The sequence below is a fragment of the Protomyctophum bolini genome (genome assembly GCF_963924005.1).
Source record: "Protomyctophum bolini genome assembly, chromosome: 4".
In the NCBI taxonomy this organism is placed as follows: domain Eukaryota; kingdom Metazoa; phylum Chordata; class Actinopteri; order Myctophiformes; family Myctophidae; genus Protomyctophum; species Protomyctophum bolini.
In genome coordinates, this window is record NC_137865.1 from 43,604,758 (window position 1) to 43,630,352 (window position 25,595).

The 25,595-nt window shown below is 43.4% G+C and overlaps 1 protein-coding gene across 1 annotated transcript in view; it reads left to right on the forward strand.

Moving 5' to 3' along the window:
* zc3h18 (zinc finger CCCH-type containing 18) overlaps positions 1-25,595 on the forward strand; it is a 46,071-nt gene that overhangs the window by 17,968 nt on the left and 2,508 nt on the right. Inside the window, exons 10-18 of the mRNA XM_080762524.1 lie at positions 12,482-12,682; positions 15,408-15,533; positions 15,668-15,760; positions 16,315-16,650; positions 19,683-19,805; positions 22,137-22,402; positions 23,087-23,331; positions 24,548-24,647; positions 25,045-25,141. Of these exons, the coding sequence (XP_080618650.1) occupies positions 12,482-12,682; positions 15,408-15,533; positions 15,668-15,760; positions 16,315-16,650; positions 19,683-19,805; positions 22,137-22,402; positions 23,087-23,331; positions 24,548-24,647; positions 25,045-25,141 (1,587 nt within the window). The remainder of the gene's footprint in view (positions 1-12,481; positions 12,683-15,407; positions 15,534-15,667; positions 15,761-16,314; positions 16,651-19,682; positions 19,806-22,136; positions 22,403-23,086; positions 23,332-24,547; positions 24,648-25,044; positions 25,142-25,595) is intronic.

Consider the following 25,595-nt stretch of genomic DNA (forward strand, 5'->3'; position numbering starts at 1 on the left):
TCGAAATAGCGACCATTTTGGTCGCAAATGCGCCTGAATTTTAATCTGTGCGATCTCAAAATATAACTGGGCGCACCAGTGCTACTGCATATAATTACTGTACAGGCATGCAAAAGTGTAGCTTTTCGGCGAAAATCGCCGTTTTTATCCCAAATATAGGACCTGTGTGATTCATGCAAATCCGTTAAAAAAATGTTTGGGGGGGGTGAGGGGGTCTGTGGGTGGGGGTGGAGCCCGAGCCCGCTGCCCGGAGAATTATCTGACGAGACTGACGGACTAGTCTCGTGAGTCGATCACTAATGATTCTGAACGATATTTCTGCTTGCATCTGGGCGGCATGATGTGCGCCGCCGCTGGTCGCTCCGCTTGTGTGGACTCGGGACTCGGCGGGAGTTGGGACAGACTGTCTGTGACTCGCCAGTCAGTCCCATAGTTAAGCTGCTACTAGTTAGCATTAGCAACGTTAGCACCTTACGTTATACTGTCTGTGGTGTGGACACGCCGGCGTCAGTTTCTCTCGCTGTGTGTGTGTGTGTGTGTGTGTGTGTGCATGTGCATGCATCTGCATGCGTGCGAGTAAATAAACGCGCACATGTGTGTGTGCGTGCGTGCGTGCGTGTGAGTAAATAAATAAAACTCTTGATACATACAACTTGTAGTACTACACCCCCCCCCCCCCCCAGGGCTTATACTAAATAGATATATTAAAAAATAAAACATGCAGCTACTGTTGAATAAGGAGAGGATGTTACTCTACATGTCTTAAATTGACTAAGGATAAAATATTGAAGTAGTATTATTATGAAGTTATTATTTTGCCAGTGAATATAATTTCTATTTTACATGATGTGAAGAGTGTAACTGTAAGGGATTTTGAGATGGGAGTGCGAGTGCTGGACCTGTTTTTTTTTTAATCACACCCGTGTGAAGTGAGCGGCACTCTTATAATCATACATCATCCATTCATTGTCATTTTTGTGACAATGAATGTGTAGGATTGTGTAGGATAAAAAGCCGAGATATGACAATTATTCTCCATTCATTGTCAATGGCATTTAGGACACAAATCTACTGAATATAGGAGGGGCTAGTGCTCCTCGAGGGGCTAGTGCTCCTGTTGGAGTAAATTAATTGTTCTATGACTATCGGGACATGAATGTTAACATCTTGATCAATAATGACTAGATTTGTACTGATTTAGTAAATAATCATCTGTCATTTTTGAGTGGTGCAGCCACTCAACCACACTATAGACAGCTACAGTATGTGTGTGTGGCTGTGTCATTGGGTCTGTCCCTGGCTGTGTCCCTGTGTCATTGGGTCTGTCCCTGGCTGTGTCCCTGTGTCATTGGGTCTGTCCCTGGCTGTGTCCCTGTGTCATTGGGTCTGTCCCTGGCTGTGTCCCTGTGTCATTGGGTCTGTCCCTGGCTGTGTCCCTGTGTCCCTGGCTGTGTCCGAGCACGAACATAGCGTTATAGCATTTGTTCACCACCAAGTGTCACTGTTGCACAGCCTAACACAGACACACAGGCCAGGGAGGAGGGCTAGTACAGGAAGTAATTCATTTGAACATCTTTCTACATACTGAGAGTAATAGATTTGTGCTGATGACTCTTAAGTGCAGTATATACTGTCCCCCACGACCCCCCCCCCCCCAAAAAAAAAGTGGGTTTAGTACTGATAAACGCTCAAAAGATTTGCGCCGCGGCACAGCGTCGGCCCCGCACACTGTCACCTTTTTCACCTTGGGCCTGTTTGCATGCCTGACTGTAGTGCGACCAAAACGATCGTGACCGAAAGTGTCGCGGGCCGGTTCCCTCCCGCGAGATGATTTAAACTTGTAGACCATAAAGATCTGAGCATGTCAAAAAAAAAGTAAGTTCCTAGTCCATTCCTGTCCAGAGTTATGATTGTTTAAAGAAATATCTCCTTGGCTTCTTCTACTTCCTCTAACCTCCCGTCAGTCCGTGGACTGATTGGGTGATCAACATCAGCTGGACCTGAGGTCCTCAGCTGTGAGAGACAACAAAAGGGCTCAATTGAATGGAATGTGTGGAGTCACACACACACATTTATGATGACGTTATGAAAATAACTTCTCATAAATATATACAGTAGGCCTATATATATATATATATATATATATATATTTTATTTTTTTTACTTCAATCAAAAAGCAGGCCTACATAAAACAAAGGGTTTTGTAGCCATTTACAAATTCAGAAATTATAGCAGAGACAGTATTTAGAATTTAATTATATTTTCAACTGGTTTATTGCCACAAAAATAGCATCTCATACCAACTGGCTTGTAGGCCAGTGGTTCCCAAAGTGGGGTCCGGGGATCCCTAGGGGTCCTCGGTTAAATGATAGTTAGGAACTAAATGGACCCTTATGGGTCTGAAACTCTGAGAGTGTACTACATACTATGGGTAAACCAATTTCACTGTACATTTGTACACTCAGTTAAATTAACTTTGATTTTATGGGTCCCAGAGATAGAAATGGGGAACGGTAGCCTAATTCAGGTCAAACTGGGGGTCCTTGAAATGTAAATAACTGAAAATCACTGCTAGAGCCGTAAAAATCTTCTCATATGGGGGTCCCTGGCATATATTTTCAAATGGGGGTCCGTGGGCTAATGAGTGTCAATTTGAGGGTGCTTGACATGAAAAATGTTGGGAACCACTGCTGTAGGCTACAAGTGTAATAATAATGAATGTAAAAAATCGATTACATATTGGTGCTCGTAAAATTTTGGTGGGTGCTCCTAATTTTTTTCTGGTGCTCCTTCATTCTGAATTTGGGAGCACCAGTGCTACCAAGTAAAAAAGTTAATTTCGAGCCCTGTAATGCATGACTGCCACTGCTGTTTGCAGTTAATACAAACCTAGCATATTTCCCGCCTGTGCGTGTCTTTCATAGAATCACAATGACAGGTACAATGATCAATGATCCATTAATGCTGTGCCACACAAAGTGTTTTCTAGAAAGTTATTTAGAGTCCTTTCTGCGTTGCGCCAAAGTTATTTTTAGAACTGATTCTCTGAGATAATGTCAGTCACAGGTGTGTGACTGCCACACACGTGCAGGTAGCACGCACCTGCTGGCACCTGGCAGGGTGTTCGTGCTAGCCCGCTGGCAGGAGGTATGTGTGACCCGCGGGTGTGTGTGTGTGGGCAGGTAGGTCTCTCAAAACAAGAGTGAAAACCAACAGAAGCATATTGGGTGATGCACCCACAAGTTCAGCTGTGTTACTCATCCCACGATTGCATGATCCTTACAAGTTGTAAAGGAGACTAATCAACGATACAAACTATATAAAATTATTACAGACTAGTCCTTACCCGTTCTGAATATATGAACAGCAAATATATATATAGTAAATATATATATTATATATACATATATATATATATATATATATATATATATATATATATATATATATATATATATATATATATATATATATAATATTAGTGGTCCATGACATGAAAATGTTTGAGAACCACTGCTCTAAAACAACATTGGACAATGATGTTTGACAGTCAGCTATATTGTTGCTTATTGTAGATTTATTTTCGGATTTTCTGACTTTATCTGGCCTGTTAACATTTTCATAGACCTGGTTGCTTGTTTCCCTCTTCAGTCAATGTGGCAACCCTGGTGATTGGCCAACACTGTTGTGGTTCCGTTCCTATGCTAATGTAGCTTAGCACACAACAGCTAGGAGAATGCAGTAAGCTGCTGCCATCATGTTTAAAAGTATTTTGCGCAATTTATGTCCCCGAATGTATGGATATGGACTTATGGCGCCATCGCTGCCTCTTTCTTTAGTAGAAGTGTTGAGTGTTTACCGTCCCTCTCACACACGCGCGCGCACACACACACACACACACACACACACACACACACACACACACCGCCTCCTGGCCTGAGGGGGTAGGAGTGATGTAAAAACAATTTTTGTACAGTGAAATACATCGGTAAAATCGGTAAAATGTAGCCTAGCCGGATTGTGGGATCGTGCAGATTTTATTTGGCATGGAGAGATGTGTGCTAATAGTGTGGCTCGGTCGGAGATAGACCACGGATAAATAAACGGATAAACGGCTGTGCTGTCTATTAGGAGACACACACACACACACACACGGCGCCAAATTGTATAGGGCACATTTTGTTGTGTTGCAGCGGTAGCTAGAGGAAGCATGCCAGTGGGGTAACGGTGAGAACGGTGGCCTGTGATGCAGGTGTCGCTAAGGGACGGAGGTGCGAGGTTAATTCACTAATAAATTCATTATTAATCATTAATGTGTGAAATGGGAAAAAGGGCTCCGTTACGCCGTCCATATAATTATGGTCCATGCCTGTGTGAAAAGTGGGAGTGATTCGTGCAGTTAATGAGAACGCGCTGTCAGTGACATTCAGACAGACAGACAGACAGACATTCAGACATTGTTAGAATTATTAGATAGATTATTCTGTTTGCAGCCATTACACACTGTGTGTAGTATGCATATTTCTGTGTGGGGACTAGGGAGTTAATGGGCTTTCGTTCTTTGTAAATGTCTCCAGTTGGGATTGTAGGCAGTCATCTGTGATTGGCCGTGGCATTATAAGTGGAAAGGAATTGTGCACACTCATCACAAACAATCTTACTGTTGAACAGTTCAATGACGTTACAGTGCACGTCACATTTATGTGTGTAGGGACACAAGCTTGTAGTGCGGCTGCGCTTGTAGATCTGAGCTTGTAGATCTGCTATTTTTCAAAAGCTAAAGTATAACAAAATGCTTTAAACACCAAAAGGGGTTCCCGTACAGAATAGTTTAAGATATTGTCCTTGTTTGCTCTGTAAATGGCAAAATACTAATATCGATCTTAACTTAAAACATTTTGTTTTGGCACTGGGAGCTGTAAGTAGGTAGCTTGGAGAGTAGGAACACTGAATACTGTTGCTTCTATAGACTGATAATCCTTAACAATGAACTGAAATGCACAAAGTGTGTTTTCTATTTTAGACAAAGTGATCAGAACAACCAATACAAAGAGGTCATTTTAAACTCTTGGTAAATGGTGCATTTATATCCTATCTTGCAGGTGGATTGTGTGGTTGTCCAGCTAGAGACCAGTATTGCATGTCCTTCGCCCCCACCTGCCCTCAACTTTCTATCTACAATGTGCTGTCTAAAAAATTAAACAAATCAGTTTATGTTCTAGGTCAGGGGTTCCTTTTGTCACGGACCGGCTGACAGTTCATAAAATGTTCGTGGACTGGCGTCCGTCAGGCGTCATCATAAAACCACAGGCCATGTGGAATTTCTTCCTCCTCACCCAGCCGATGCTTAGAGAGTCTCCTCAGGGTGCAAAACCATCTGTCATAGCTAGGATTATAAGAATTGAATGTGTTATTTTTTCTCTGAGGCCAACCATAAGTCAAATGCATATTTTGGTAGATGGCTCTGTGCCAACTGCTATTTAAGACGAGGCATACTTTTACTTTATACCTTTTAGCGGTGCCACAACAGTGCTCTGAAGAGTCTTGACATTATAAATATAGCCTTGTCTTCAGTGTGCAGAAATTCAATGTGATGATAAGTAAGGACCTAAATGTGGTGGTGATGAAAGAGTATGAAGTTAGCCAGTGAATGCAGCAGAGAAGTCATAGCAGCAGTGCACTGTCTAGTTAGTATCTACACAGTTTGGTTTTTTTGTCAGTAAATAAATGCGCCTACTACGGTTTGAGGATTTGGCTGGAGTAAATTGTGTGAATTTGAAAACTATAACCTTTCTTGTAGTTTTTAGCTAGTATAGCTACTAAGATATTGTCCTTGTTTGCTCTGTAAATGGCAAAACGGCAAACTTAACATTTTGAATTGGGTGATGTAATGCATAGGCCAATGCATGTCTGCAAAATGCATCATGGGAGCTGTAAGTAGGTAGCTCGGAGAGTAGAAACACGAAATACTGTTTCTATAGACAAATCCTCAGAGGGGGGTGCCCTGGGTACAGCCATTACTGAGAGGTACCATTAAGATAACTAGCTACACCTGACCTACTGCTCCAGTGCCCTGTAGGTCAGGTGTAAATAAAGGTTGTTACTTGCGCAAGCAGAGCGCGCAAGTGATAGTTTTCGTCCAGTGCGTCGATGTTTGATGCGTATGCGCTGTGCCAGCGTATGACCTAATGACTACTTGTGCTTGATATGGCAGTGGTGTCAGATTACATACATGTATACACAGGGGCATTACCTTTAATCCTCCCGACACTAAAACATATCGTCATTACGTCACCATCGAAAACCAATTACACCCTGGCATTGGGTCCTTTAATCCACATCTTTATTAAGTCATCATTGAGAGCTAGTTGTACCAGTTATACCCTGACGTCATATGCTGCTACGATACATACGCATCAAACGGGGCATACGCAAAGTAACCACAGTATACCGCTAATCAACTTACAAATTACATATACATATACATAGAGGCATTTTCTTTATTCCACCCGACACTGATTGACATATACGTCACCATCGAAAGCCGTCACTCATCCGTATTAATTACAACAACAAAAAATCATCAGATATCGATGATTTATTTTTCTTTGAGAAACTAAAAAGGCATCCAGGACACTTCTAAATCGATAGAACTGTATTTATTTTATAGATAGAAACTTTTACCATACTAAACCTAATAATTCAATATTTCAAACGTTCTTTCACAGAGAAGCTGAGATTTGACAGTTTGTAGTGGTCGACAGTACTTGTGCGCTCTGCTTGCGCACTAGTAGGCTATTTAAGGACTCGGCAGAGTGCAGTTCTAGTTTTGACTATAATCGGAATCCGGGATTAGAATCCGAGATGAAAACATGTGGAAAAGGCAAACAGACTGTGAGTCAATGGCCATTTTAAATGGTGGGGTCATCGCCTTTTCATCGTGCTAGCTTTCCAGACCTAACCAGATGCAGCTTAGGACCGCGACCAACCTTAATCAATATAAAACGTTAAAAGACGGGGATCTCCATCCATGGCACTCAATGTGTTTTAACTGGTGAAAATAAGCTGATCTACAAACTAATTTGCAACGTCTTGTGATCTGCTGATTTCACTAGTGTGGGTCCCGGACAAACGTTACATTTCTCTTTTGGGTCTTGACACTTGAGCTAAAGATTTTGGGAACCAGTGTTCTAGGTAATGGAAGAAGTCGTTTGTATTTCAGAGCCTTCAATTGGAAAGTGTTGCCGTGCTTAGAACTTGTGTAGTTAGTTACCACCCAACATAGTTTTGAATGAATAATGAAATAGTTCTAACCAAATGATTTTCAGATGCACTATCAATTGTTTTTTTTTCCTTTCCTGGAAGCCAACACCTTGTTCTTCTGTTGCGTTCAGCGATGGGTGACGGGCCGGCCCGCACTTTCAAAGGCCACCCGCGCCCCGGGAATCCAAGCGCTGTTCCCATTGGCTCGTAGTCCCACAGACTGTTTGACAGGAATGTTGTTTGCTATGAGAACATACACTAATAATGAATTATTATATTTATATTATATAAACTGCAGGTGGGCTGCCTTTTAAAACGCCCTTCTGTTTGCGGCTGCCTTTACCACTGTTTTTCCAATTAATTAACATGCGTGCAGCTAACTGCTGCACCTGTGTTAGGTAAGTAGGGTTGCATAAGCGTTCGACGTCACTCATGTTGGCATTGAGTGACTTATCATGCAACGCTTATGAAACTTAATAACTTATGCTTATGGAACTTATGGTAGGTACGTAGGGTTGCATAAGCGTTCGACGTCACTCATGTTGGCATGAGTGACTTATCAATCAAGTTTCTTTCATACTCTCAGCTGCCTGTTAGCCTTGCAGCTAGCAGACCACTCGTTGTTGTGGTCCTTCTTAGCCAATAATGGCGTCTAATTTGTGCCTGATGGAAAATATTAAAATACTACTACTAACGCACGCCGAGATTCTGTGCCTTTTAAAAACTATATTATAAGCCTATCGAATATAGATAGATGTCATTAATTTATTTCCATTTTAAAAGTTATAAAACCTAATAGATTGATGCCATTAATTTATTTCCAGCATTATTTCACCCGCGGTTTATCCGATATTAATTAATAATATATTCCATTGACCCTAAACCGACCCTAAACTGCGGCTAAATCCGCCATCCGCTGGTCTCTAGTACGTAGGGTTGCATAAGCGTTCGCCGTCACTCATTGGCATGAGTGACTTATCATGCAACGCTTATGGAACTTATGCTTACGCTTATGCAACCCTACGTACCTACCACAGGCAATGTGGAATTTCTTCCTGTTCACCCAGCCGATGTTTAGACATTCTCCTCGGGGTACAAAACTATCCGTCATAGCTAGGTTAATAATATGTTGTCATTTTGCACTTGAGGCGTAAATGCGTATTCTGGTAGGTAGACAGTTTGTCTCTCTGGCCCTCGGCCAACTGCTATTAAAGACAAGGCACGCTTTGCCTTGAGAGTCTTAGCATTCTAAATACAGCCTTTAGTTGACTTCATTGTGCAGAAACTCAATGTGATAAGTAAGGACTAGGGATGTGAATGACTCACTATTTGGCTAATCGATAAATCGAGGCCGAATATCGACGTATGGCAGTGCAGCAGTTGAGGAGAACGCCACTATGCATTCCTTTAAGCAGCACAACTTGCACCCATGTTTAGAATTTGCATGAGTCGAAAAACATTGAAAAAAGATTGAGTCGATTTTCTCCTTTTTAAGACTGTATAGTGCAGTGATGCATTTAGCAACTTTTGCTAAATGGTTGTATAGTAGAGAGAAAGAAAATGTGTGGTGGTTTAAGAGTATGAAGTTAGCCAGTGAATGCACCAGTCATAGCAGCAGTGCACTGTCTAGGGTCTACACAGTTTTGATTATCGGTACATTAATGCACCACCTATGGTTTTTTTACACACAAAAATGAGATAAATAGATGGCCAATGTTCCAAAGTATTGCTACTTTCACTGCCTGGAAGAATAGTCTGGGCTGAATGCAGACATTTCTGTATCGAGTAAATAGTAAGTATCACGTCAAATCCAGAATATCCACCAAAATGTGTTCTGCAAGATAGAGTTCACTTTCAAAATTCCCAAGCCATCAGATCATGTGCTAGTGTCGCACTTAAGCAAACAAGGAAGGAAGTCTTTGGAAAGGGGTGTTTTATTGTTTTTATTGTGTAGTAAATCACCCGTTTGGTGAATGAATAAACTGACCTACTCTAGTTCTATAAATAGCCTGGTATCTTTTGCTCTAATAGGATGTCCCCTGTTGGCTTTATGAAACATTTCCTGTATTGATTTACCGCTTGGCTTTGAACAGGAGGTGCCCCGTTGAATAGGCATCATATTCCAGAGCCATTAATAGCACATGAGCTATTTATAGCGCTTGTGTTGTGTTTCTATTTTTAGACGGATGAGATGAACTGTGACACGATTGCGTGTTTGCGCTTGCATCACACCTCTGGAATTTTTCACACTAGGGATAGGGGAAGGGCTTACCCGTGTGTGTCAGAAAGAGAGATTGTGCAACGTTGTGTCCTTGCACACATTGACGTGTGTTGACTCTTATCCACCATTACCTTATCACATGAAAACATTTAACAACTAATTTCACTTTTTCCACTTTGTCCTGGCAGGAAGTGGAAATCACTCATGCATTATTTGGAAGTGACAGTTTTCTAAAGAAGTTTTTCTTACAGTAGGGAATATCCAGTTACGCAGGGAACCCGACAACAAAAGCACCAATCACGCCATTAATTGTTCTCGCGTGTGTCTGTGCGTGCGGAGGGTCTGTGCGTGTGGAGTGTCTGTGCGTGCGGAGGGTCTGTGCGTGTGGAGTGTCTGTGCGTGCGGAGGGTCTGTGCGTGTGGAGTGTCTGTGCGTGCGGAGGGTCTGTGCGTGTGGAGTGTCTGTGCGTGTGGAGTGTCTGTGCGTGCGGAGGGTCTGTGCGTGCGGAGGGTCTGTGCGTGTGGAGTGTCTGTGCGTGCGGAGGGTCTGTGCGTGCGGAGGGTCTGTGCGTGCGGAGGGTCTGTGCGTGTGGAGGGTCTGTGCGTGCGGAGGGTCTGTGCGTGCGGAGGGTCTGTGCGTGTGGAGGGTCTGTGCGTGCGGAGGGTCTGTGCGTGTGGAGGGTCTGTGCGTGCGGAGGGTCTGTGCGTGCGGAGGGTCTGTGCGTGTGGAGGGTCTGTGCGTGCGGAGGGTCTGTGCGTGTGGAGTGTCTGTGCGTGTGGAGTGTCTGTGCGTGGCTAGTGAGCAACGGCTGCATTCATTAACATGGAGTGGAACAAAATGTGCGTCTGTGCACTCTTGGTAGGTTGCAAGCGTCACACCTTGCACATTTCCTACAACAAATATTTGGACAGATGTTATCGACAAACTTTGCTTGCCTAAGCCTCGAATTTATGCTCTCGATTCATAAATATTATTGGTCCCTCTGCTATGGAAACTCCCAAAGGCAGGTTTAATAACAGAGCTTATTAACAAAAATGCCAGGGACGATAAAACGAGATTAATCCAAGCATGCACTGATTGCCAGCGACGATATGTTTATATTCTTTTTTTTTTATTTTTTTTTTATCCATTTTTATAAAATTCCTCTAATCTGGTGTGCAGGTGAAGACATGCACAATAGAATTACATTTTCTTTCTTTTATTTATAATGGGCTTCGGTGGCAACAAGAGCCAAAACTGGTGACCACCAGGTGGCGCTGCCAGTCACTGCCCACTCGGTATAAACATCTTGTCCAGGATACAGCTCCCACGTATGTCCAGGTGCTTGCATTTGTTTCACGATTCCCTTCTATTTTACGCTGTCAGCCAACCAAAAAAAGTCTCTTTTACAAGTGTGAACTGGCCAAGAGAAGCAAATAATGTCACACAGCTCTGCCAGTAACGACAACTACGAGACAATAACAGGGACATTCGTAAACACAGTACCCACTTCCTAAGAAGATCAAGGAGAAACTGGAAAGTCTAATGAAGTGACCAATAAAAGGCTAATATAACCCATACCATACCACCTTTATAGCTACCATACCACCTTTATAGCTACCATACCACCTTTATTTATGCATAGCAACCATACCATACCACCTTTATTCATATAGCACAACTTCATTTAAAAACATACAACATACACACAGTGTCACTTTCAACAAAAAACAACTCATACTATGCTTGGGAATGCCAAATAATTTAGGCGTGATTTAAACACTTGAACGGCGTGAGCGTTGGAATGATGAGCTGCCCCTGCCTCTTATGTGCAGAGGCAGCTCATTCCAAAGCTCAAAACACAGAGCTGTGTGTAGGAGGGGCTGGCGCCCCTCAAAAACTAGAGCAACAACATTTTCTATATGTCAAAGCAGTGTCTGGGAAGTGTGCTCAGTAAGTGTACACAGTGTAAACGTTTAAGCTGTTCTCAACCATCAAAACATGAACTCGTCTACCCTAATGGCATTTCACATCAATCAGCATTGTCCTCTGGGGACACTTCCTCTAGCCCCAGGATTACATTAGATAATTGACACCGGGTGAAAAAATGGGTTGCAAAATCGTGGGATAATAAAAAAAAAATAGTAGTGAAAATAGACGATCTACAAGCTCAAGCTTAAGCAAGAACAAAAGCATGGCAAGACATCACATACATAAAAAGACTATGGCGGAAGATGGGGAGTGAGGCTGCTTACTTCTGATTGTAATGGGAAGTGCATTCCATAGTTTTGGAGCCAGAAGGGAGAAGGGTTTGGGACGTGTGGAGCGTTGTCCCGGCGTTTTTAGTGAAGGTACTTTCAGCTTCCTTGTGTTGGCTGATCTGAGTGTGTTTGTAGGGTTCGATCATACTTGCAAGATATGGGGGTTAAAAGCTATACCTTTGTTTGCTTTGAATGCCAGCATCACCTGAAACCTCTGCTTACACACCTCGTGTCCTATGGCATTGTAATACCTTGCCACAAGAGATTGTAATTTTCTGTTCAGTGACTGATCTTCATAAAAGATAAAAATCATACTTGATCCTTAAACATAATCCTTCCCACTTTACAGTTATCTTTTTTACCTGTATGAGGGTGTATGAAATGATCACCTTTGTTACCACAGGGAAAGTTACTTGGGGGTAAAGGTAGCCAAGACATGCTATGTGTAGGAGGTGTGGAAAACACTTTTACCACCACAGGATCCGCTGAAAGTTAATTGATCACTAGAGGAAGGTTTTGGGCTAAGGAGACTAGTTCTATCTACGTCTTTGACTCTAGACATGCTTTTGCACAGTGGTTTTTCATCGTAAGCCCTTGCTCTAAGCCATGGCTTACCTTTCATATGCACCACAACAGACCAGAAGCACAATGCAAAAAGGTGAAAGGTACATCTAATCTTCATCATTACGCCCCTCCCTTTTACAATTTACGCTGCATTTCCATCGTCCACTTCATCATCCTCCCCTTTGGTCCTCAGCTCCGGCAGGCCAGGGGGGCCAATGGAACCCCCGCCGAAGAAGGACGCCACTACTCCTCTAATGAGGCGACCAGACGAATGGAAGGACCCGTGGCGGAGGTCAAAGTCCCCGAGGAGACGTCCGGGGGTGGGTTCCCCCCAGCGAGGCCGGAGGCGACACCGGCCATCTGGATCCTCTGTGTCCCTGTCCAACTCCTCCAGGTAGGATGCTTCTTACAGACGCTTTCATCACGAACACCATACACTATCCTCTGTGTCCCTGTCCAACTCCTCCAGGTAGGATGCTTCTTACAGACGCTTTCGTCACGAACACCATACACCATCCTCTGTGTCCCTGTCCAACTCCTCCAGGTAGGATGCTTCTTACAGACGCTTTCGTCACGAACACCATACACCATCCTCTGTGTCCCTGTCCAACTCCTCCAGGTAGGATGCTTCTTACAGACACTTTCGTCACGAACACCATACACCATCCTCTGTGTCCCTGTCCAACTCCTCCAGGTAGGATGCTTCTTACAGACGCTTTCGTCACGAACACCATACACCATCCTCTGTGTCCCTGTCCAACTCCTCCAGGTAGGATGCTTCTTACAGACGCTTTCGTCACGAACACCATACACCATCCTCTGTGTCCCTGTCCAACTCCTCCAGGTAGGATGCTTCTCACAGACACTTTCGTCACGAACACCATACACGCTTTGACCCTGGCATCCCCGTCAGTGTAATTATCTACTGAGGACTTTTCTTAGAATTTGTCTGGAAGCCAGTTTAGCGTGTAAAACAAGCATTCATTCCTGCCCTATGTTGCAAACTTGGTTTTCCAAATATTGTGTGTCCAAGACACAAAGTCAAAAGTTCAAAACCTCAAGACACCTTCATCACTCTTAGTCCTCTGTAAATGTTCCCAAATAATAATCCAAAATAAAAGGTTCACTGAATGAATAACTATTAGTATAGTTCAACTTATATGCAATGATAACGTGTGGATGTCACAAACTCAAGCGGTAACCCTGGACTTGTCTGATGGCACACTGTTTGAGAACCACTGATCTATTGTAATTCTTGTGTGCTTTCATCATGAAACACTAAAGTTAATATTAATTAAGTTGAGTAGACCACTGCCATTGAGGATGCATTGAAAAACATCCGTGGCTAGCTGCTTTGACGTCTAGCTGGATACTCTTATTCTATACTCTTGTGGAGATGTCGGGATCGAAAATGCATATGAATAGACTTATTGTCAGAAGGATAATATATTGGAGTGGGACATGAAAATAGTTGTAGATGGACACACCATCACATGGATTATTTAAATAGACCAAAACAAATGTAATTTGTGGTGGTGAGCATGGACATGGAACGTGTGCTCTTATGGAAAGGTCATGCATGTTCTGGCAGAAACTCAACTTATGAATATATTTATAAATGTTTGTTCTTGTTAAACAAATGGTAGCTAAAGGATTTATAGGGCTATTGTGCCCTTATGTCCTCGTAATAAACGTATCTTATACAGCACTTGTTGGACGTATTTATGATTCTAATCTGGGGCCAAATAAACCAAGGTATAATATATTATTAATATAATATTGACTCATATGGGAGGCAATTGCAGTCAATGTGAGCCGGATGGACGGGTGTATGAACAAACACTCTTTTCACCATTGCCTCCTTTGTCAGTCAATCGGTTGAGAAATATACAAGAATCGATCACTTGTTTTTTGATGTGCACACTATGCAATTTGATTTAGGTATAAACAGTGCGAGCTATCATTTCTGGCTCGGCAGTATCGCAATAATTGGTGATTGATTGATTACTTTTTTTTACTCAGAAATATAAACGACGATACAAAAAATGCAAAAAAAAAAAGTCCTGGTCCTTTATGTGACAGTGATGTCAGTGATTGACAGTCTCAGCGCATTGGAGAGAGCTCTTTAGATACCTTAATACAATTATTTAGTGTGCACATTGAAAAGCAAGAAAGCAGAAAACAAGGTTTGATATGTCTTTTATTTTATTGTTTACTTTAGAAAAGTCGTTAGTATTTGTTCATAAGCTGGTCCACCTGACTCATTTACTACAATGCATTCCAATCAAATTCCGGCTGCAGTTTGCCTCCCAGTGAGACACATCTGTCAGCTGGAATTGCTGGATAGAGAGAACTAGAAAAAGTGCCCCTCAGGGCACAGGTCTCCACCAGGCCAGGTCAGGTTGTGGCCTCCTAGTGGCGCTATAATAGGCCAATGAGAAAAGGGTGCCATTTCTTCTTAAAGTTCTTACACCTTTGATGGCAATTTGATGATTTGAGGCATTTTGTTCCAAAAAAGTTTTTTGCAAGTGCGCTATAACAGGCCAATGTGAAAAGAGTTTGATGTATTCCTCAGCCTAGTAGGAAAGTGTGTGAAAGATTTCACGTAAATTGCACGCTGCGTTCATGATTTGAGGCTATTTGTTCAAAACTGGCCAATCCTGCAAACTTTGAAAGCCGATGTTAGCCAATTAGGATAGTAAATATCGGACATATCCGTCTTGAGCACATGACTATAGAGTGTCGCAGTCCCGCCCCCTTTCATGACGACACCAGGCCCAGGAAATGAATCCCAATGCATTTTTCCCATAGACATTTCAAAACGTATTTATTTAAAGACCTTTTAAGCGTCGTACGAAGCCAACTCTTGTCGTGACAAATCATGACAACACACAATATTTTGGACCAAACAAATAATTACACAGAAGAAAACCAACAAAAAAAAGTGTTGTAACTTTCTAATTCTTTGTTTGGCCTGAAACTTTGTGTTTGTTATCACGATTTGATCATATAATGATGTCCTGATCTTAACTCACGGACACTTCAATGGGACTTGGTTGTTGATCGACACTCAGGCAGTTGAGAAAATATGTATTTAATGATTTCTGTGTGCTTTGCAGGTCTTCGTCTCGATCCACATCGTACACCGGTTCCGGTTCTTCTCGCTCTCGCTCACGTTCCTCCTCGTTCAGCTCTTACTCCAGCCACTCCTCTCAGCGTAGCTCCTTCAGTGGCAGCCGCTCCAGGTACACTTTGATGTGTCTGTGTCCTGAAATGTACCCAAATTCACACTCATGTCCTCCAGTAAATGTAATAATAATTAATAGATTGCAAATCGCGTGCAAACCAATTGGAAATGAATTGTTTTGTTGTTTTGTAGATCACGATCATTCTCCACCTCTCCATCACCGGGTCCTGCAGCACCGAGAGTCGCCAAGAATAAAACAGACCTGCCTCCTCCACCGGCTAAAGGGTAACGCCAAATCTATGCCTTCCTACAGTATACTCATCCATACTCATCCATAATCTGGATTATATCCTTCTACACGTTCTCACATATATGTAACGTGTGCTTCAGTCATGCATGGCGTGACGGGTGGATAAAGTAGTCCAAAGACTTGACCCATAGTACTTAGATCAAAGACCTGAAAGTGTCATCAAAGCTTTTAATGTGCCAACAACAGCGCTTTCGTCCCTTATGACCTTCGTCAGTGTGCAAAGGTTTTCTGGCCTTCGCGCGCTGACGAAGGCCAAAAGGGCCGAAACATGTCCGTTATCAATGACTGTTGCTACGGCTCATGAAAAGCTCTGAAACACGAACACGGAACACGGAACTGAAGATTGTTCCTTTGACGACACTTTTCAGGTTTAGACTTAGGGTCGAGAACGTGTGAGTGTGGATAGATAAAGCTGCACAGTGCCATGGCATGGGCTTGCCTGTGATGCTATAGTTACCATTTTGAATGCCTGCCTGTCATGCTTGCATGCCCGACCAAACGGAACGCCATTCTCCTCCCCCCCCTTAAGCCCGCCGCTGAAGCCCGGTGCCATGCCCCCCGCTCGCAGGGACAAACCCCCCATGAAGAAGGCCCCCAGCCCCCCGCCGCCCGGCGGACCGCAGGGGAAGCCTCCCAAACAGACACCGGAGGGGGGCAAGCCTCCCGCCGGCATCCGGGAAGGAGGTGCTGTCGCTGGCGGAGGAGGAGGAGGAGGAGCACCTGTGGGAGCAGCAGCAGGAGGAGGAGGAGGAGGAGGAGGAGGAGGAGGAGGGGGGGGCAGGCCCCCGGCCCCAAGAGAGCCTGGGAAGCCCCCCAACCCGAGGGAAGGCAGGCGTAAAGAACGGCAGCAGCACCCTCCTCGGAGGTAGGAACACGTCCCTACACAGTGGCCACTTTGTACTGTACCATTTATTTACTGTAGGAGGCTGAACCCGAAGAACTCTTAAATTGTGAACATTTGTTGCATCTATTCTTGGCTAGACTATACATTATAATGATACAGACCATCAACAAAACACACTGCTTTATTATGATTTATTTACGTACTTTATTTCCAAATATATTTACTGGTCTTTAGTTTATCCAACTAATCTTTACAAGTGGAAATATACAGGAGTATATTTCTGTAGGTGTGTTTGTTTGTGAGTTTGCATGAGCATAAATCCTTTGCTTTCACGTTTGTGTTGCATGCAAGGTAACTCCATCCAATACAATGCAACTTTATTTATAGAGCAACAGAGTTGACCAAAGTGCTTTACATAACATAAGCCAAGCTAAAATGGGGGGAAATATGGTCACAAATGTGGTCACTCCATGGTTAATGAAGAATTGTGATGAAGCACGATTGTGTTTCCTGGTGTGTGTTGTGTGGTGTAGGTGCTGTTGAGTCATAGTTGGGGATAGACCACAAAGTTGGAGTGGGCTAAAGAGTGGGTGGAAATGTGAAAGCCGTTCTGTGGGTTTGTACCTGTCTGTGTGCATGCCAGTGATGCCACCGTTTGGTTGGAGTCTCCCAGGCATGTACTTTGAGTGGGCAGTGAGAGTGTGAAACACATGAGTGCTTATACATTTTAACAGATGATGAAACATATGAACTGACAGTCAGTGTATGACGTCCTAAAAACCTACATCGTCCTACACGAGGACATCATCAATACCATTTTAAGACGGTTGACATTCTTTTCCATAATGTTTTATTTTTCAGTAATTGGTATATAGATCATAAACACCGGACACCGACATCTGGCAAGACACACCACAAGCAAACAGCTAAATGAGGGACAATAAGTACTAACTTTGATTCATGGGGAAGAGTTACAAAGAGAGATTAAAATAGGGTGCATCCCAAAACGCCGTTTATGGTTAAGGGACGCACAACAACAATGACCTCTGCATCAACGGGATGCACTACTGTACTGTATTTTATTCTAGTTTATTTTGCTAGCTTTAGTTATAATAATCATCTCTTCTTCTTTTTTCTACATGGATATAACCACATTAAAACCATATAAAATGGGAGTTAAATGCTGCAATTTGTAAAAATGGCAAAATATGACTAGTCCTAACGTCGTTGAAGTGGGACTCATACAATGTCCCTGGGACTCATCTAAAAGACCATCCCTGCATCCCGGGACTCATTACATTAATAAGACAAACGCACTTGGAATTGGAAATAGAGGAGGAAATGGAATTGGTAGGGTTTGTCGGGCCCTTTTGGATGTCAATAAATCAATCAATTCAAGGGGCAGTTTTTATATTTAAATTATATATTTGTAGGAGCATGTCATGTGATCTACCTGCACAGCCGTTGTGATCTCCTGGTAGATCGCAATCTACCTTCGACAGGGCACCCCTGTCCTAGATAGTATGCTATGAATTTTGGCAGCCTGCCATTGTGTTTCCACTTTTACTTCCCTCTACTGCGGAACATATTTTCCAACACACCTTTAGTTTGCATTGCAAGAGGACGTCCCTCGCTTATCTGAGGTAATATATCTCATAGCTGATATTAAATCTTCTTTGTCTGTTCAACCAAAGGAAGGAATGGAAGGGAAAATATTTTGTTAACAATGTGTGGGTGGAAGAGGACTCGTCTGTCTGTAGTCTTAACGTGGCCATACTAGAGAACCCCAGTGAGTTGGCACCAGTCCCATGTGAATAATGCTATAAATGACACAGGACTAGTATTACATGGAGGCCTCTGTTCAGATTTGGCTAGATTTTCCATCGTCTCATTTCAGGTATGAGGCCTGACCTCGAATTTTTTTTTTAATCTTCTAAATCCTCCAGTTTTCAGAAATTAATATTTTCACAATTTAAAAAGAATAGCAGACCTACAAGCTCGTAGCGCGGTGGCGCACTATGAGCTTGTAGATCTGCAATTTTTCAATAGCTAAATTATAACAATGTTTTAAACACCAAAAAAGGTTCCCGCCTAAAATGGGTTAAGGAAATCTGCAGGATCTGTACATGCTCAGAAAACGGTACACAAATGAGGCCAGACAAGAATTCAGACTTCAAATGTATGAGCATTTTACTCTATTAAGGAGCCAAACTTACATGACTTGGCATTGCAATGGAAATCCCAGTTTGACACACAGAGCCACGACACTACTGTTCCTTATTATTACCACTTTTAAGAGCCTGCTCAGGGACTACAGATGGCTATATGGCTAACTCTGGCTCATTTACATGGATTAGAAAACTGACATGTTGATTAATGTGCATTGTCCCTGTGCATTGGCGGGACGGGGGTCCCGAGACATGGCCAAAGCATTTCCGGCCAAAAACGTTGCTCTATGGCGCATGTACTTTTTTAAAAGCCATAACTTTCTCAATTTTCAACCGATTTTCAAACAGTTTGGTTTGTTATAAACGTCAGAGACGTCTGCATACTTGTATGCTTTTATATGACGTTCCTATAAAAAATAGCATTAAGCAGATAAGCATCCTGAATCATTAACTTTTGTAATAAACCAACCCGTTTCTAAATCTGTCAAGATTTGAGCTAGTTATGACTATTTTAGTTTGAGCTGCCATAGAACATACTGTACTGTAGCCCCTCAGCAAGATCGCTGCCTTGAGCCATCTAGCCTTTATATAATGTCTATGGCAGTTATTGCCAAAAGCAGGTAACATGTATGTGCTGGTCTCTTGAACTGCCTTCCCTTCTCACTGCAGTGATATTGTATCAGACAGAATTTATGTTTTCATACTAGATTCCCACAAATCGTGCTTGCGTGTGTGTCTCTCTGTCTGTCTCTCTCTCTCTATCCCTAGGGACCTAACTGTAAAGCACCTGATGTATGTCCTGCCTGTGAAGCAGTTTGAACTGCAACCCTATATGAAAGGTGCTATATAAATAAAGCTTATTATTATTATCTATCTCTCTCCCAGGCGGACAGTGAGTGGCAGCGTGAGTGGCAGTGGCAGCAGTTTCACTGGCTCCAGTTCCAGATCCAGGTCACGTTCCTCGTCCAACTCACTTTCCCGCTCACGCAGCGGCTCTAGGAAAGACAGGTAAACATGGTTAACATGCACAGAGAGTTTTTCCGATTGACTCTCTAGAGTTGTCCTACCATTACAATACCATGTCCCCCACACTCTCTCTAGAGTTGTCCCAATAACATTACAATACCATGTCCCCACTCTCTCTAGAGTTGTCCCAATACCATTACAATACCATGTCCCCCACTCTCTCTAGAGTTGTCCTACCATTACAATACCATGTCCCCCACTCTCTAGAGTTGTCCCAATACCATTACAATACCATGTCCCCCACTCTCTCTAGAGTTGTCCCAATACCATTACAATACCATGTCCCCCACTCTCTCTAGAGTTGTCCTACCATTACAATACCATGTCCCCCACTCTCTCTAGAGTTGTCCCAATACCATTACAATACCATGTCCCCCACTCTCTCTAGAGTTGTCCCAATACCATTACAATACCATGTCCCCCACTCTCTCTAGAGTTGTCCTACCATTACAATACCATGTCCCCCACACTCTCTAGAGTTGTCCCAATACCATTACAATACCATGTCCCCCACTCTCTCTAGAGTTGTCCTACCATTACAATACCATGTCCCCCACTCTCTAGAGTTGTCCCAATACCATTACAATACCATGTCCCCCACTCTCTCTAGAGTTGTCCTACCATTACAATACCATGTCCCCCACACTCTCTAGAGTTGTCCCAATAACATTACAATACCATGTCCCCCACTCTCTCTAGAGTGGTCCCAATAACATTACAATACCATGTCCCCCACTCTCACTAGAGTTGTCCCAATACCATTACAATACCATGTCCCCCACTCTCACTCTAGAGTTGTCCCAATACCATTACAATACCATGTCCCCCACTCTCACTCTAGAGTTGTCCCAATACCATTACAATACCATGTCCCCCACTCTCTCTCGCCCTCTCTCACACAGTCTTGTTTTGTGTTAACATTTAACAAGACAAAAGATTCTTCTTTTTTTATCCCATTTTTTCACCCAGTGTCAATTATCTAATGTAATCCTGGGCGCTACACTGCCTCTGCCAACCTGGGGGGGGGGGGGCAGCGGACTGACCTCATGCTTCCTTCTATGCATGAGGAGTCCAAGCTGCTTCTTTTCAATAGATTTTCCCTGGCTAGACGTAGCGCATGGAAGGAACACGTTATTCTGACCAGTTTTTTTCCCCTCCATCAGGCGCCCCGGCTGGCCAGGGGGAGGTAGTTTAGAGACCAGGATTATTGCATGTTTTTTGGGGACACAGGGAGAATGGGGAATATCTATATAATGAAACTATGCATATTCACTAGAGTTCTATATCTACAAAAATGCTATCTAAATTACATAAGTTGAGCCTGTGAGGTCGTCGAGGCTAGAGATGGATGGACTCACTCAGACTCATGGATTCCCAGACACGTGACATGTCAAAAGAAAACACTGAACTGAACCTTCTATATTATTCTTACATTTGTGAGATGTGATTTTGAACACCCTTCTCCCTTCTCTTGCATTCTTCCATGTTGTTGCTGTTGTGCTGTTTCTCTGCTGATAAACACCCTAGGAAATCCAGGTAAGCCAGCCATCAGCCACGAATGTGATTACATCACATGCATGGCCGATCATATACATATACGGGCAGAAAATGAGTCACTTTCTGACTTATCAGGTTTTCTCAGTGTTAAGGTTATTGTGCTGACGATGCATCACAAAAGCTAAAATTATAAATGGTTGATATTTACAAAACTTCCCAATAAATTACGGTGAACGGTGGACTCCATGTTTCTCCCTGGAAGGAAAGAAACATGCGCAATTGAGACCAAGGAAGCTGAGCGAGGAAGTGTTGGCTGCATATAGCCCATTGAAGTGTTGGCTGCATATAGCCCATTGAAGTGTTGGCTGCATATAGCCCATTGAAGTGTTGGCTGCATATAGCACATTGAAGTGTTGGCTGCATATAGCCCATTGAAGTGTTGGCTGCATATAGCCCATTGAAGTGTTGGCTGCATGTAGCCCATTGAAGTGTTGGCTGCATATAGCCCATTGAAGTGTTGGCTGCATATAGCCCATTGAAGTGTTGGCTGCATATAGCCCATTGAAGTGTTGGCTGCATATAGCACATTGAAGTGTTGGCTGCATATAGCCCATTGAAGTGTTGGCTGCATATAGCCCATTGCGCATGTTTCCTTCCTTCCAGAGAGCAACATGGAGTCCACCGTATGGTCTTCGCTTCCCGTCCTCTTTCAATAGTCCTTGCCCGGAAGCAGGAAGAGTTATTCTGTGTGCATGGAGCCCATTGGCTCCTGGATATAAATAATCCTAAATGAACTGTACTCTGGTTGGGCTGCAGGTCTCTGAGTGTCAGCAGCGTGTCTTCGGTGTCTTCGGCCTCGTCCAGCAGCAGCTCAGTGCGGAGCGCCGACTCGGACGATATGTACGCTGACCTGGCCAGTCCTGTGTCCTCGGCCAGCTCCCGCTCACCTACACCTGGCCACCCTGGTGGTCACCCAGGTCACCCTAACCACCCTGGTGGTCACCCCGGCCACCCTGGCCAACCTCGCAAGGACCGAGGCCCGCCCAGGGATAGGCTGCCCCCGTCCAGGGACAAGGGAAGAGGTCAGTGCTTGTGTGTGTGTGTGTGTGTGTGTGTGTGTGTGTGTGTGTTAGAGCAGGGGTTCTCAACCTGGGGTCGTGGCCCCTCAGGGGGTCGCCAGATTATTGATAAAGAAGAAAAACTTTTTTGTTTTGTTTTTGCGACTGAAAGGCTGGGAAATGGAAATTAAGAGTTTACATAGGTACACATAGTACATCCATACATTTCCTTAATGATTATATCTGACTTCAGTATTTATCTGTATTTTCTCTATTATTAAGGTTATTGTAGCGGTCAATTTGTATTGGTGGTGGGGAGGGGGGTGGGGGTCCCCAGCCAAAAACGTTGAGAACCCCTGTGTTAGAGAGAAAAAGGAAGACTCCTTAGACTATATAATTTATTTTATTTTTAAATGCTCATAATAAAGTGCTCTGTGCTCAATGAGACAACTTGCTGTGATTCGGCACTATAATACAATGTATTTGAATTGTTTTACTTACGCGTAACATGAACTTGGCACACAGTCCAGAACTTATCTGTCGGTCTGGAATTTGTACTGTATGTACTGTACAACTTTAACCACCTGGCGTCCCTATTTTGGGCATTTCATTCGAAAAATACAAAGGGTAAACGCTGAAGAATTTTGACAGTATTTTGAAAGTGTTTAATGAATAGCTTTGTAGTTCATCAGACTGCTGTCCTCACAGGAAGGCCACCAAAGAAAGAGGAACCCCCCTTCAGAGAGGAGCGTAGGAAGATGGACCCCTCCGGCATGCACCCCAGAGGGGGCCACAACCCCATGCCCCGGGGCCAGGGGTCAGGGCCCCCCAACAGGGGGGGAGGCCACCAGGGAGGCCACCACATGCACCCCCCACCGGGCAGCATGGGGCCCCCGGGGGCCTATGGCGGTTCGGGTTCACACAAAGACATCAAACTCACCCTCCTCAACAAGGTAACTATAGCTAGGACACCGTTTGTCATTTGTGACTGTAGGTAAATTGTATCCATAAAATGTGAATCTGGAAATCTGTAAAGGGGTAGATGAAACTCATTGCAACTTTACTATAATTCACAGTATTAATTCACACATACTATAAGCATTGAACATGCACAAGAAAATGCCTATTTTCAACTCCAAGGGGCATGCTATTCCGAGCTCTCTTCTTCATGGCACTGAACTAAACGCATCATTTAGTTCACTAAGCTAAATCTAATGCTCACAACGCACCGCAGTGTCTTTTTGAGCTTGTAGATCTGCTATTTTATATGCGAGACATCAGTGCTAACGAAGTATAAAGCACAGCTTTGTCCTAAATTGGCGCATGTTAATAAATACGACGCCGTGACGGCCAATCACGTTTTCACGCAACCTCCACAACGTTGTCTGCCAATCAAGATCTCAGATCTGGTTGCTTTGTTTGTTTTGCATCCGACATCTTGTTTGTAGGCCGTACTCTTGAGTAGCGTAGTTGAAAAATCACGGTCATGGGAAGTATTGCATGTGGGCGCATCGTCAGCTGAATATTGCCAACGTACACACAAAAGCACATTGTCAGCTGAATATTGCCTACATACACACACACACACGCATCACACGTACACCGTTTTTTGTGTGTGCCAGTTTACTGCCCAGTCAGATGAGAGGTTAGTAACCGTAAAACTGTATTTTAGATGCTGCTGCTGATCGAATATTCCTGTTCCAATTGTCTAATAAAGACCAGTTTTGCTTGCACTGATTGTGTTTGTCTGTCATTGTAGCAGCAAGGAGCTCAAATGTGACTCATCATGTTCCTACACAAGAGAGATGAGATGACGATTCTCACACAATTCTTATTTATTTTCATGAAAATATTTGTGTTTAGTCTGTAGTTGCTGAACATTAATTACTACATTGAAAATGTAGCACCTGGAGCCAACTACTGTGGCTTTAAACAGACAACATCAAAGTACTTAAACCTCTCTTAAAGTCTCTCTCTTGTAGCAAAAACATAAGAGTAACTCAAATGAATTGGACAGCCAACTAGTGCAGCACCATCCTTTCTCAAATTTACAGATGAGATCTCATAGGCGTCTGAATCTAGATTGCGATCTTTCTTAGATTGATTGTGTATCATTGTCAGGCAGGGAGACATACAGGGGTAACACATTGTCTCTGTGTGTCATTGTAGCAGCAGGCAGACCGTGGTAACAGGAAGAGGTACATGCCCTCGGACAAAGACAGACCTGGCTCCCCCCTCAGCAAGCGAATGGCGATGTCTCCAGACCGAGGTTAGTAAGACATATAATAATAATAATGAGCATTTTTATTTTATGATTTTGCTAACCGGCCAGTCATCCTACACATTTAATTGACAAAATCAACTAGATTTAGTTGACTAAAATCGTATGATATTTAGTCGACTAAAACTAGACACAAAACTAGAACTGCACTCTATCGAGTGCATACTTGCTTGTTGCACACTAGTAGGCCATAAATGGCCAACTAGTGCGCAAGCAGAGCGTGCAAGTACTTTCGACCGCTGTAAACTGTGGAATCACCAACTAGTGGCCAACTAGTTCCTGTCGCCTATCTAAAACGTAAACCTTTATGATTCACTTCTATAGTCTCCACTCACTACACTTCCTACCCATGCAGCTTGTTCTATAAACAGTTGTTGTTTTTCAGGCCGCGATAGGAGGATGCCAGGCCGACCCCCGCTCTCTCCTCGAATGGATCGTCCCAGAGGTCAAGGCCCACGGCCTATGCCCCCCCAGGGAGAAAGGTTGGTATAAGCTCCTTCTGACTAAGCCACTGTACTTTTCCTTTTTTTAAAGTTCAGCTGTCAGGCACGCCATAGTGTTTGTTTATCTTTCAATGTCACCGCAAAGGGGAAGTGAAAGTAGATATTTGGACAATAGACAGGCCAGCACATCAAGGGTGTCCTAATGGGAATTTTACTAGACCACAGGTGACTTTGGCCTAAATGAGGAACTCCTCACATAGGTGGAAGCACTGTCGGACAAGCCCCTCTGTCTGTTTATGCATGTTTCATGGTAAAAGTCTTCCCTTACAAAATACCCTAACTGGTCCTCACTGGTTGGTTTATCAGCCAAAACGTTAAGCCAAACCTTCCATGAATAATATTTAGTTAGGTGCTACACACTCTTCAATTATTGCCTTTTTAGTTTATTAGTTGGTTAATTTTATTCATCCTCAAAGCTTCTTGAATTCTTAAC